General features: G+C 33.5%; 1 protein-coding gene across 1 annotated transcript in view; it reads left to right on the forward strand.

The window, feature by feature from the left end:
- Nucleotides 1–13,256, forward strand: part of EDIL3 (EGF like repeats and discoidin domains 3) — a 453,978-nt gene extending 440,722 nt beyond the window's left edge. Inside the window, exon 11 of the mRNA XM_010376216.2 lies at nt 10,273–13,256. Within this exon, the coding sequence (XP_010374518.1) occupies nt 10,273–10,422 (150 nt within the window). The 3' untranslated portion in view covers nt 10,423–13,256. The remainder of the gene's footprint in view (nt 1–10,272) is intronic.
- Nucleotides 13,257–13,503: the final 247 nt, after the last annotated feature.

Raw genomic sequence — 13,503 nt, forward strand, 5'->3', positions numbered from 1 at the left:
TTGGTTGAATCTCAAAGAGAAACTGTGTTAATATGTGTAGAGCACTCTTGGGGCAAACACACCTGTAATAAGCACTTTGGGGACACTTATTAAAGAGGCAACCCATTTCTCATCATCAAAAAGCTTCTGGCGTAATTTGAGACACAAAACTGATTAAAAAATAACTTTAACAAAAGACGGATTCAGTAATTATACCTGTGTGAAGAGGCATTCCTCTCAGTTTTTCTGAAGCTGTGAGCAGAGGACCAAACTCAGAAAACAACATAAGAACTAATTTCCTTATTTCCAATAAAATTAGAAACAAAATCAATTTTGAACAGATAAATGAAATGTCTGATACTTAATTAAAGGAAGACGTTCCTCATATATGAGTGAAAATAATATAACTTTTATATAACAAAATTACACTTTTATTTCTTTTCTTCCTTTTGGTAATACTTCAATAGCCATAAGTAATAGCAAAGTTTAATATTCCCTTCTGAGATCAAGTATATTTTAATAATAATATACCCTCAACTCCTTAAGAAAAGACCCAAAATTTACCTTATCCCAAAGAAGAGTTAGTGACTGCTCAGCTTAGGTCTGGCGTTCCTCATGTTCTTAATATAGTGTTGCCAGATTTGGCAAATAAAAATACTGACACCTAGTTAAATTTGAATTTAGATAAATGATACATTCTTTAGTGTAAGTATATTCCAAATATTTGATCTTGCAACCTTGTTTCCAGTTAAGATCTTCTATGTCTTGCAGCTGGACGATGGTCTACTAAGGATACTCAGGAGAGAGGATAAAGGAGAATGACTACTTTCTGTGCCTAGGCAATACACACTTACACCCACACCTAGGCACCCTGCTTCAGCTGTACAATTCCACTTTGCCACCCCTGCATCCATCTCCAGGATCACCTTCTCTCACTCCCTAATACTCTTTTCTCCTCATCACCAGTCTGGCTTAGAAGTCACATGACTGAGTGCTTAAATCACTTCTGTGTTCATACATAGAGCTCGATATTAAGTCATTTCTGACAAGGATAGGGTGAAAGGGTGAAACTCTTCAATGAGACTTGAAGTGAGGAAAAGTCTCCTAATGTGGCAAGAATTACCAAAATATACCAATTTCTCTACGGCTACATCATTTATATACCTACCATGAAGGGTAGAGTCAGGGGTAAAGTCTCAAATTGTTCTGATGAGATGGAAAATACCTAGTGTGATTTAGGATGAGAGTTTGAGAGATGAGCTTTGAGCTCAATAGAGAGGCGAGTTGCTCTGTACTTTTATAGAAAAGAGGAAAGGCATTTCTACATTTCTTAAGTTCAACTAAAAAGAAAAAAGTAGATGCCCTTACTTTCCGACTATTCCTGGTAACATCTCCTGGAGATGTCTTTGAAAAGCAGATGATTTCTCAATTCTACTTTTTCTGTAGGAATATTTCTTATGGCAGTCAAAATCTGAGTAGTGGAAGGCAGATAGTTTAAATATATAGCCACAGTTTAGAATGGCATATTTTATGTTTCATAAATCTTTATAGGCAATCATCCTATGTGATATATTTCCTAAGATACTCTTATTACTTAAGGAGACTTTCATCATAAAAGAAGTTAAATATGGTGGTGTATCCTACCTACTGGCTTTTAGATTCTGCATTCTAAATGCCAGGAAGCTTGGGGAAAGGAAGGTAACAGTCAAGGAGGATGGACTCTTTTGCTTTGATTTTTCACTATGTCTTTTTCTCAAGGTCGAGACCTAATAACAAAAGGTAACATGAACTTCTTAGTGAGCCTTTTTGGGCTCTTTCTAAAGAGCTACCAGCTCTCTGCTTCTTAAAGCCAAGATTACGTAAGAAAACAGTCCATAAAATGAATGAAGATGGCCACTCTGCCCCCGGTCCCTTTTGTCTCTCATCTGGCTGAGTGGGATGTTGGCAAGTCTTAGCTCAACTTGTCACTGTCACAGTGCACTAGGGAATCACAAATATTACCTACGCCAGCTTGCCAGTAATAGACAAGTTGATATTACTGGGGAGAATAAGACCCCCTAATCCCACATCTTTTTAGGAACAGTTGAACTCTTCTATGCAAAGTCAGAAGTTAAATGTTCTAAAAAATACTATAAAAATGTGCTATTTTCTCCTCTTTTCCCATACTCTCAAATTCCAGAGGATCTAAGAAAGAATGAATTTTAGAAAGTTATCACACAGCTGTCTTTCCCAATGAAGAATTATGTTCCTCAACCAGCTTTCAGGTCAACTACATGGAAACCAAAGAGAATCTGGCAATTTAAGAAGCAATGAAGGGCCAGAAATGTGGACTTTTATTGCCAGGGTAGGGAAAAAAACACATTTGCCTATCTTTTGGCCAATTATTATTGGAATCTTTCATTGGTGCATTTTCAGGAAAAAAAATCTAACAGAAGGAGCAGTAGAGTGCAAATCATGCTACAGGAATTGTAAGTGAACATCAAATTTGTGGTGTAGTAAAGAATTTCTTGGGATATAATTAGAGACTTATATACACTAGGAACATGAAGCAAAGCCAGATTAGTTCAGTGAAATGTAGTATTTCTTGAAGCCAAAAATCTACTTTTTTACATAATTACAATAGAAAGCAAACTTTAAAGCCACAAGAAATTTCTTGAGAGCAACAATGGGAATGGAAATGATTTTTTTAGAGAACCCATATATTCATTTTAATGGTTTAAAATGAATCATGCCCTGTTGAAAGAAAGACTATGGAACTTGTCCCCATGTTTTGTTTTTCACTTCTCTCATCAAACAAAAATGTTCTATAATTAGATTTTTGAAGTTAAATAGGCAATTTGAAAGCCTCAGGTAATTTCATGGAGAAATCTTGGGAAACAAAGAAATCTCTGAAGCAAATAGGGTCTAGATTTTTCAAAAGGTTTATGGAACAAAACATCATTTTAAAAGGGACATAGATAAAAATTAATATCCAATATGAATTATGGTGCAGAATTATTATATCTCTGACCATGCACAATAGCTTTCAGAAAATCTGACTGCAGTTTCTTAAGGGATTTCAAAAGAATCCCAAGTAGATGGACAAAGTAGTATTTCTCAAAGGACCTATAAGCTTTTATGGAAATGATATTAAAGAAATACAGGAGAACAAAGAATTTGAATTTTTTGTTACTGAAATATGCAAGAGGACAAGTAACACCAGTTGTTTGATATGCTTATTAGGTTTATGCCCATGAGAATAAATATCATCCAGAAATTGAAAATAAGAAGAGCAAGTAAAATAGAGGGAGTAGAACCTAACAACAGAAGGTTTAGAAAGGATACTCATGAGTCAAAATATTATCCTTTCAGGGTTTAGTCAAAGAATCAGAATAGAAAGTAAGTTCACAATTAACTTTAAAGACTGAATGTCTGTCACAGGCTGGCGCATGATGTTGGGGAAGTTGTAGATACAACCCTTTCAGACAATTAAAGTTCCTTTTCCAACTGTCAATGTTTCCGACAACAAAACTTAGATGAAATCTGTAGCCCTTCAACACCAATTTCTCATTGCGAAGTTCAGGATTCCCCAAACCCACCCTCACTTTTGACATCAATTGCACATTCTCAGTTCCCCAAGATCATTCTCTGGTTTGATAATTCAATAGAAAAACTCACAAACACAATTAAAATTATCATACTCACAGTTATAGTTTATCACAATGAAAGGATATGGATACAGATCATCAAAGGGAAGAGGCATATGGGGCAGAGTCCAGGAGGGTCCAGACATAAGCTTTCAGTTGTCTTGAAGACTTCTGGAGAGTACTAAGTTCTCTTAGCCATGTTATGTGACAATAAGCCCAGAGTATTGCAAACTAGGAAGCTCACATTAGCCTTGGTATTCAGAGTTTTTATGGAAGCTCCGACATTTAGACATGGTTGACCATCTGTATGGCTAACCTTAGTTTCCTCCCTTTCAGTGGTCAAGCTGACCTGAAGACCCCACTGTAACCACAATGTTAGCATGGGCTATCTGGCGTGGCCCAAGGCCCCCTGGGAAACAAAAACACTCTCCTCAGACAGGCCATCCCAAGGGCTTAGAAATTACCTTCAAGGAGCTGAGGGCAAAGAACAGACTCCTCCTTGGGTAAGGTTAACATCTAATACACACTCCTATTACACCGAGTTTTGTAGACTGTACACTGATCACTGGAATGACATGTGTCTGTAAACGCTATGCCTACACTGGATTTGACACATCCTAAACTCTGCAGAAGAACTGTTCAATAGAGAAAAAATTTGATGGTCAGCAAGTTACTTCAAGATAGTACACACAAGCAAACTCAAGATTAAGATATGTCTAGATATGTGTTTCTTGCAAAGAAGACAAGATGATCAACTCCTTTTGGATACAGAAAAATAAAGTGATTATCTAATATGTTATAGTTAGTTGTTGATATGAAAACAAGTCTTCTTCACATCGATCTCTTATCTATAAATTACACACATTATATTTTCACAAATTGGGACATGTAACTTTATCCTTGTCTTTGGCTCTACTTTAAGGTCCTATGTGCACATTTTGGTTGAATTTTTTTCCATTTGACTTTCACCTCCTGATAGATTGTTTCGGTTAGCTATGACCTTATTTCATTTGCAGCTTTGGAGGGTAATGGTTCTACTGAGGATGCTATGGGATGGAAGACACTGTGGCAACTCTTTATTCCTTTCTGTTGATGATAATTTGTGCTGTAGTGTTGTTGGAATGCCCTATAGTGAAGGCCGACCCCCCAGTTCATTTTGCAGGCTGATGATCAATAGAGACACGTATTAGCACAGTCTATTGGTTCCAACAGAAACCCCTACTTTTTGGGTGACCCTCTTAGAATATAATTCTCAACATCACTATTTTCCAAAGAAACATTTTCTAGAATATTGAAATTTACCTGGAAGTGAATTTCTTGTTTCCTTATTACATCTAGAAGAATGTACTCATATTGAGGCTAATTTTGTTACAGAGTTTCATTGGTTTAGTGGAATTGATTGCAGAGAAAAACATCAAGAATAATATACTAGCTGTTCAATCATGAAATGGTTTCAGGATGCTGGTAAATTTTCCTAGAAAATTGAATTCACTGAATGATAGCTGCAGTCTATTTTGGCTAAAAGAATTAAACTTCGATTTCAGACTTTTTATAGCCAATCACTCATAGAAGTTTCATAAATGCAAAGCTTCTAATAAGATTTGTTTAATATGATATAGATTTATATCACTAACTGAAATGTTTAAAAATAATTTTCTACATATTTTAATATTTTTTACTTTTTAATTAAAAAATTGATTTTTGAAATGCTTGCATGTAGGGCAAAGTAGAACATACATTTTAGATTAGCCTAAAATATTACTGACAATCTAGCCGTAGAATTAGAAACAATGAAGGCTCTTTCCCAAACTATTCAAATGGAAAAATGTTATGTTTGACGTGATTCATGCATACTAATTCTGTGAAAATGTTCATAAGACTTTATATCACTTAAAGCGTTGATTCAAGTTGTAACTCTGAAATTTTTGACAGTCAAAAAAATTCAAGTAATGTTGACACTAAGTATATAAAAATAAATTTTATGATCCTGAACTATAAATTAATAAGCATCTGTCCATTATGTCACCCACAAAAATCAGAATTATGTACTTATATAATATATAAATAGTTGCTTTATAAAATAGATACAAGTAAAAAAAATTGGAAAACCCTCACTGAGGAGAAATTATTAAAATATCCAAAATTTACTTGACCATAAATCAATCAACTATAACACAAAATGCAATATAATTATTCTACATTTTACACTGCATTGATAGAAATACTGTATCTACAACAAAGGTGCACTCTATCTTTTGAGTTATTCACAGTATGTCTATATTCTGTGTCCCAATAAATACCACACTTTCATTGAGCCATAGTTCAAGCAAATGTTATCCAATGGAATGCAATCAAGATTATAGGTCTGAAAATCATGCAACATGAAGAACTTTTTAAGGAACCATGAATGTTTAGCCTAGAGGACTGAAGTTGAGTTTTTGAGAAGTTTGTGTCAATTATTGTTAAGTATGTCAAAAGTTCTTTTGATAAGCTAAGTTTGTTCTATTTTCATTGAGAATTAAGCATTAGATTCAATGGACTGAAGTGAGATATATACATTTTAGCCTTATAAAAAGATAGACTTTCAGACTGTCTAAATACATACTTGTCCTGTTGTATTGAGGCATTCCATGGATAGGCTGAAAGTTCCATGTTAGAAATATTAGAGGGAAGAGTTATTGATAGCAGATCTCTGAGTTCTCTTCCAAATCTCAGATTACTTCATTATATGGGTAGAATTAGATAGAAACAGGGTTTCTGAGTATCAGAGCTACTAAAGACTGTCTTATTTCACTTCTCCATAAGCTCTCTGGATGAAAGCACAAAGGATTGAAATTATGTGTGTTAAATAAAGAATTCTGAGCTTTCTTTCAGTCCAGCACCTCTGCACACACAAACACATACATGCTGCCCCAGGAAAATGGATACCTTTGTCTTCTATCCCTTAAGAACAGCAGGTCAGTGTACAGATACAGTCAGTAAGGTCAATGGTATGCTTGATACCATAAACAAAGAAGATACAATCAATAGAAAAAACTTTAGAAAGTCTCATTCAACCTTTGTATTTCCACAATATCTGAAATCCCAGATGCGGTTCAACTATAGTCTCCAAATAGCAGAAGAAAAATAATGAAATCTATAAGGGGGCATCAAAAACCCAGAGGGATGAAGTGATGGTCACTTGAAATCTTACTAAAATGTTGATGTTTAATACTGATGTAAAATACTGATGTTTAGCCATAGGGAATCTATCTAAAAGTGCTTAGAACCACTCGCCATTTGAATGATGTGAACAAAAATTCCAAAAAGTTAGAAGAATAGGAATCTCTTTAAAACTTTTCATCAGTTTAGGATAACTGAAAAGAAGCACATTTTTACAAACTAGATGATTTTCTAAAGAAATCATATGTGCAAGAAATCCCCAAGGGATTCTGTGATATTTAGGGTCCTATTCTATGACTGCTAAAAGAAACTGAAATTTGCCCCACCTCTCTGACTACATCGTGGAGAATAATGTTGCTTTGTTCCATGATTCCTGGAGACCTCCTATTTTTGATGTCTATACTGGCCTGAATAGATAGTGCTCCCTAACAAAGAATGGTAGCTCATCTTACAAAAAAATATATTAATGCTGCTAGAAGCAAGATTTTCTTGTTTTATTTTATCTGATATTCTCTCCGTGCTGAGATTTGAATCCTCCCAGAATCTGATTTGTATTTTCAACCAGCATCACAAGAGAGTTAGCCTTAGAAAAAAAAATTCAAGATAGCTACATTGAGGGAATTGTGTTTTTCTTTCTCTTATCTTCTCTTAGGTTGTAATTATGGAAGCTTCTGCATAGTACCTTTAGTGTTTTTTATCAAGGCCCCATATGTTAGGAAAAGCATATGTTAGAAAAAGACCTCTAAGCATTATCATGTTTGAATATATCAGCAAATTTGTCATCAACTAATTAGCCTCCTCCCTGAACTGAAACTTGTGCATAGTTTTTCTAAAAAATTCAAATCAAACTGTGTCTTTCTCATGTAAAATATTTTCACTCCTATATAGAGATTTAATGTTCTCCATCAGTCTTTTCAGACTTCAGTTTTAGTTCAGATGCTTATGTCTCTAAAATGTGCCTGTGAAAGCACTTTCTAGAAATCTTAGAGATTTTATGAAGTTAACTAAAAATATAGTGTTTGCATTCCTTTGCAAGGTGAAATATTTAGGTAGCATTCTTAGGCAGGGGCTTCCTAGTGCTGGAGATAAGAAAACAGTACATGTGCCACGTGTTTACACAACAAGTACAAAATATCATCCTGGAATTAGCAAGTGGGTGCTTTGTGTTCTGTACTGTGTCATTACTGAGAGGCCTCTGAAAACAGAAATATATTTTCAGTACTTTGAGGCTGTAAATTGGGTGATTCTAGTATAGATTTTGGCTGTTTTCCTACAAACGTTATTGTTTTATAAATCATCCTGTTTCATGAAACTTCGCTTTTTTTTAAGTGAACATAAAAATATCCATGACTTTCACATACTAAATCAGAAATTTCATAGTTGTTTTCAGTTTCAGAGATGATATAGTTTCTCTGTATGTATTCCTCATTATAAAGAAATGAGTATAATTAATAATTCAACTAATACTTTCTGGGTTGATAATTCCTATCAAAACCTGTGCTGGAGAGCAGACACTTAAGAGAAAATTGTTTCTTTCTGTATTTCCTTTCCAAGAGGTGGTATAAAACTATATTTTGGGCTGTTATAAATCTTGCAATGAAAGTTAATGAATTTAAACTCTATTATCCAAAAGATATACATTAAGTTCACTAGCAGGGCTACAAAATTGGATTTTAGATTCCATATTAAATTGTAATACTACAGTCTCAGTGAAACATTTGAATCCAACCTCATATGTCAGATAAGATGTCAGTAAACCAGAGTTTATTTTCTGCTGTTGCAGTAGCAACAGCCTCTCAAGATTTTTGGCCAGTGTTTATGGTATGTCCTGTACCTGTGAGCTTTTGCTAACGGAGACATTGTTACATAGTAGTAGCACATTTCAGTCCAGAATGAGCTATTCCTGCCTGCAAGACAGGGCATTACTAAGCATAAAATGCCTGCTAAATGAACTTGAATTTAGATATGCCAGCAGAACCAGCAGAGAGACTTTTCAGTCTTGTCTATTGCTTCTGTTAATCAGTGCCATACTGCCTAATGCTTTTGAGGAGAATATGATTTTTTCTTTCCAGGAGAACATTTGTGACCAGATAAGACTAGTCTAGAAGGCTTTTAAAACATTTTCTTTAATTTCAGAATGCTGAAAGATGTGGGTTAAGTATTCTGTCATGTGATGATGAAGTTTGATTGATTTTTGATTTCTACTTTGAGGATTTTATTTTCAGGTGTCTCTTTGGCCACATAGTTATGTTTTGATGCCAAATAAGAAAAGAAATTTGATGTCAAACAAGAAAGAAAATTATCTTCTAATTATAAGATGATTCATAAAGTGAAAACAGAAAGTCTTGAAGAGATTTTTACTCTAAAAAGTTAAACTAAATTTAAAAATCTAAACTAAATCTAAATTTTAAAAAATGTAGATATAAAATAGTTAGAAATCACTTTAATAAGAAATGTTCAGAATCTATAAGAAAAATAAGGATAAAATTATTCAGATAAAGACTAAAACATATAAATACCTCAGTTTACCCCAACATAATTTATAATTTAATGCCATTCCTATCGTGGTCCCAGTGTTTTAAATTTGTTTTGTTTTCTGAAGCAGACATTTGTCCAAGTTATTATGAAAGTCTTTTAGGGAAGAGCATGTGGCTATAGAAAAGCTCCAAAAAACAAAAAAGAAAAGCATTTTTACAAAAGAAGAACAGATATCCTATGCAAAGTGTCAGGATATTATAACTCACATTTATCCCAATAGTATTGTATGGCTGCAGGAATTAATAGATGAAGCCAAAAAAGAAGAAAAAAAAAGTTCAAAAACAGCATTGATTGTGTTGTCTCATTTGGAGATGGGCTAATTTTATTCTGTATGTGAGAAGAAGTGGGCAAAAGGCACTGTGATAGAGGTTGTTAGTGCTCACCTGATAGCCTTCTGCTTCTTTCCAGTGCCCAGCCTCCTTTGCTGTTAGGCTGGAGTCATATAATTAGGTAGGGTGAAACAGATAAATACAGAAGTAATATAAGCTGCTTCCATATTTGTTCTCTTAAACACCCTGCACAGTCTGCTAACTCTCCCCTCCCCGTGCCCCTTGTGAATGTGGAGGCCATATGCTCCAGATGACAGCTGTACTTTGCAAGCTGCTTGGATCTCTGAGTCACTCCTTGGAAGAGAGCATCTTCAGCAAGCTACATGACTAACGTCAGCCTGTGACATAAGCAAAAAATGAATACCTGTTGCATTTTTTTAATTGAGAGAAACAAGCAGAGGAAAATGACAGATCTATGAATTCCTGCATTAAACAATCAAGGTTTAACTCTTTAAACATTAATTGACCATTTAGTTTAAAATAATTATTATTAAAAAGAAGCTGCAATATAGTTTGAAGAAAAGAAAATGAATAGTTATCAAATATCATGTTTGGGGAAAATGTTCCAAACAGGAACATAAAAATAATTTCAAAGAAAAAAGGTTATATGACTGACATTTTCTGCTCTTCTTTGTTAGGTCTTCCAGGGCAATTTTGACAATGACACTCACAGAAAAAACGTCATCGACCCTCCCATCTATGCACGACACATAAGAATCCTTCCTTGGTCCTGGTATGGGAGGATCACATTGCGGTCAGAGCTGCTGGGCTGCACAGAGGAGGAATGAGGAGAGGCTACATTTCACAACCCTCTTCCCTATTTCCCTAAAAGTATCTCCATGGAATGAACTGTGCAAAATCTGTAGGAAACTGAATGTTTTTCTTTTTTTTTTTTCATGCAAAAGTACTCAAATTATGGTAGGCAACTAACTGTGTTTTTAAGGGGGTCTAAGCCTGCCTTTTCAATGATTTAATTTGATTTTTTTATTGGTCAAATCGCTTAAGTAACATCACATTAAGTGTGAATTACTTTTCTCATTCTTTCCTGAATGATTTACATTGGTAGAAATATATTAGGGAAAGAAAGTAGCCTTCTTTTTATAGCAAGAGTAAAAAAAATCTCAAAGTTATCAAATAAGAGCAACAGTTGATAGAGCTTTTACTATCAATACTCACCTAATTCTGATAAAAGGAATACTGCAATGTTAGCAATAAGTTTTTTCTTCTGTAATGACTACATTTTCCTGTTTCCCTGTGCCTACCAAACACTGTCAATGTTTATTACAAAATTTTAAAGAAGAATATGTAACATGCAGTACTGACGTTATAATTCTCATTTTACTTTCATTATTTCTAATAAGACATTATGTGACTTCTTTTTCTTTTGGTTCTATTCTATTTTCTTTATATTGTATATTACTTGAATAATTCGATGCTTTTTTCGTAACTGAATTTCCTATTAGTTCCCTAAAAGAAGTGTCATGTTTACTCATATATATATAACATGACTGCGTATCAGTAGATTGATCTGTATTTAATATCCATTAATTAAATCTGCAGTTTTATTTTTGAAGGAAGCCATAACTATTTAATTTCCAAACACTTCCTTCATAAAGAATCCCATACTCTCAGTTTGCACAAAGGAACAAAAAATATATATATTATGTCTCTTTAAATTTAAATCTTCATTTAGATGGTGGTTACATATCCTTATATTTACTTTTAAAAATAGACTCATTATTTGTTTATTTTATAAAAATTTAGCCAAGAAATATTAATATAGTGCTGCATACCTTGGCCAAGCATACTCATCATTTCTTTGTTCATCTCCACATTTCCTGTTAACCTAACATCTTATTGAGATTTGAAACTGGTGGTAGTTTCCCAGGAAGGCACAGGTGGAGTTATTTGTGAGAAACAAAGTGTTTGCTAATGACAAAGTAGTAAACCATTTTCAAGATGAAAATTGATTTCTATTTATTTTGCTTCAAAGATCCTGAAAAAATAAGCAATTATCATAACAATTTGTTATTGATACTGGAGGTTTCATTGACATGTCTCTCAAATTAAAGTTCACACTGCCTCCATAAAAGTCTTCAACATCTAATTTATAAGTTTCACAAGCATTTATTTTATAAGGCTTAGACAGAATTATTGGAGTTTTAAATTAAGTGTCTTGGAAAAGAAAGGATGGTATGTGTACGAAATGTTAAGATCCTACGCAACACTGCTATTTTTTTCCTTTAATATTTGTGCTGCATAACAAAAGCCACTAGACTGTTACTGTCTTGTCTGTCCATGTGTTAACAGCATTTCTTAATGATGTATATATGGAGTGGTCTTCAATAATAGTGAAGAATTTAAAGAGAAAGTCAATCGTACTGGCATTTTTAATAAGAGCGAAATTAGTTGGTCTAAGGGGACTGGCTGGTCACATGTTGATTCCTTGCCCATATGCTTTGTATTTCTTGTTCTTACTATGAAATTATGAATTTGAAGCCTCTGAAATGGTGATCAGTTTTCAACATCTTTCAAAAACAAAATTGCAACTTCCTCCATATTGCCTTTTTTAGATAACTTTAAAGTTAGGGTTTTAAAATATTTGTAACTGGCTAAATTTTAAAGTCATGTGACAGATAATTACTTAGGTTCAGAAATATATACACACTTACTCTTTAACCAATTTCTTTCAAGGTTTACTGTCCCATCAAATATCTAGCCATTTTCCTTTGCAAATTACATGCATTCTTAAGAGTATATTTTTAAGATTATTACTTACGCTTTATGATGATTTACTTTTCCAAAATTACTTCTAGTTTCATATGATGTTTTATAATTTTTTCTATTGATACTTGTTTTAAAAATATTTTCCAAGGAAGTTGATTAAAATTATATGTGTTTCCTTTTAGAAAACACATTGAAATGAGTTTCTCCTGCTTTTTCGTTTTCTCTCTGCTTTATATGCTCTTCACAGTACATCATGTCCAATGGGATACCTATTGTCCCATGACACCCAAAATTGATGACAGCAAAGGGATTCCAACATATGGAAATGTTGAAAATTATTGTAAAGTAGTATTGTGAAGTAGCTTTTGTGTCATTCATGTCAGTGACATCAAAGTGAAGTAAATTTATTCTATTTAAATTCACACTAAAACCAATAAAATACCATAAGTAGAATACACATAAGAATCACCTACTCTTCACCATATTGAGTAACTATAATGTGCTAGTTTTACAATTAATGAAACTAAACTTTTAAACATGTCCATTTTATCTGCATCCTTTTGAAAGTATTTATCATAGTTGCCAATTTTAATTTTAGGGTTGACTTTCTCTTTCTGAATGACTTCATAAAGTTTGATGTGAGTTTTGAAGACTTGGGTTACTAATGATTGTATCTTTGCTAGTCAACAAATTATGAAATATAATACTCAATGCATCAGATGTGTCATTAAGTACAGAAATAACTAAGACACAAGTAACCTTTGCAAACCTTCAAGCTGTGTAATATTCCAATGTTGTTTTTTTCTTTGTATATATACTTATATCACGTAGGATGTAAAACCAGTATGACCTTGTCTAGTCTCCAAACTTAAAATAAACTTTTGAAAATCTGGGATTCTTTTGAAGCAGTTGTAATTAAACACATTTATAAGAATACACAAATTGTCTGAATGTGAATGCCCACTACTCTTGATCACATACATGGTTTATTTTTGCTTTGCACAGGACAATTGAACAGATACAGAAAAAACAGAAATTACAACAACCTCTAAATATATATTGATATTACCTAAACTGGTCTTTTGAAGATGATTAAAATGTGTGCATTATTCCTGTTCCTTTTAGATGCAGAAGTTTTACTA

This window comes from Rhinopithecus roxellana, chromosome 3 (assembly GCF_007565055.1).
Source record: "Rhinopithecus roxellana isolate Shanxi Qingling chromosome 3, ASM756505v1, whole genome shotgun sequence".
NCBI lineage: Eukaryota > Metazoa > Chordata > Mammalia > Primates > Cercopithecidae > Rhinopithecus > Rhinopithecus roxellana.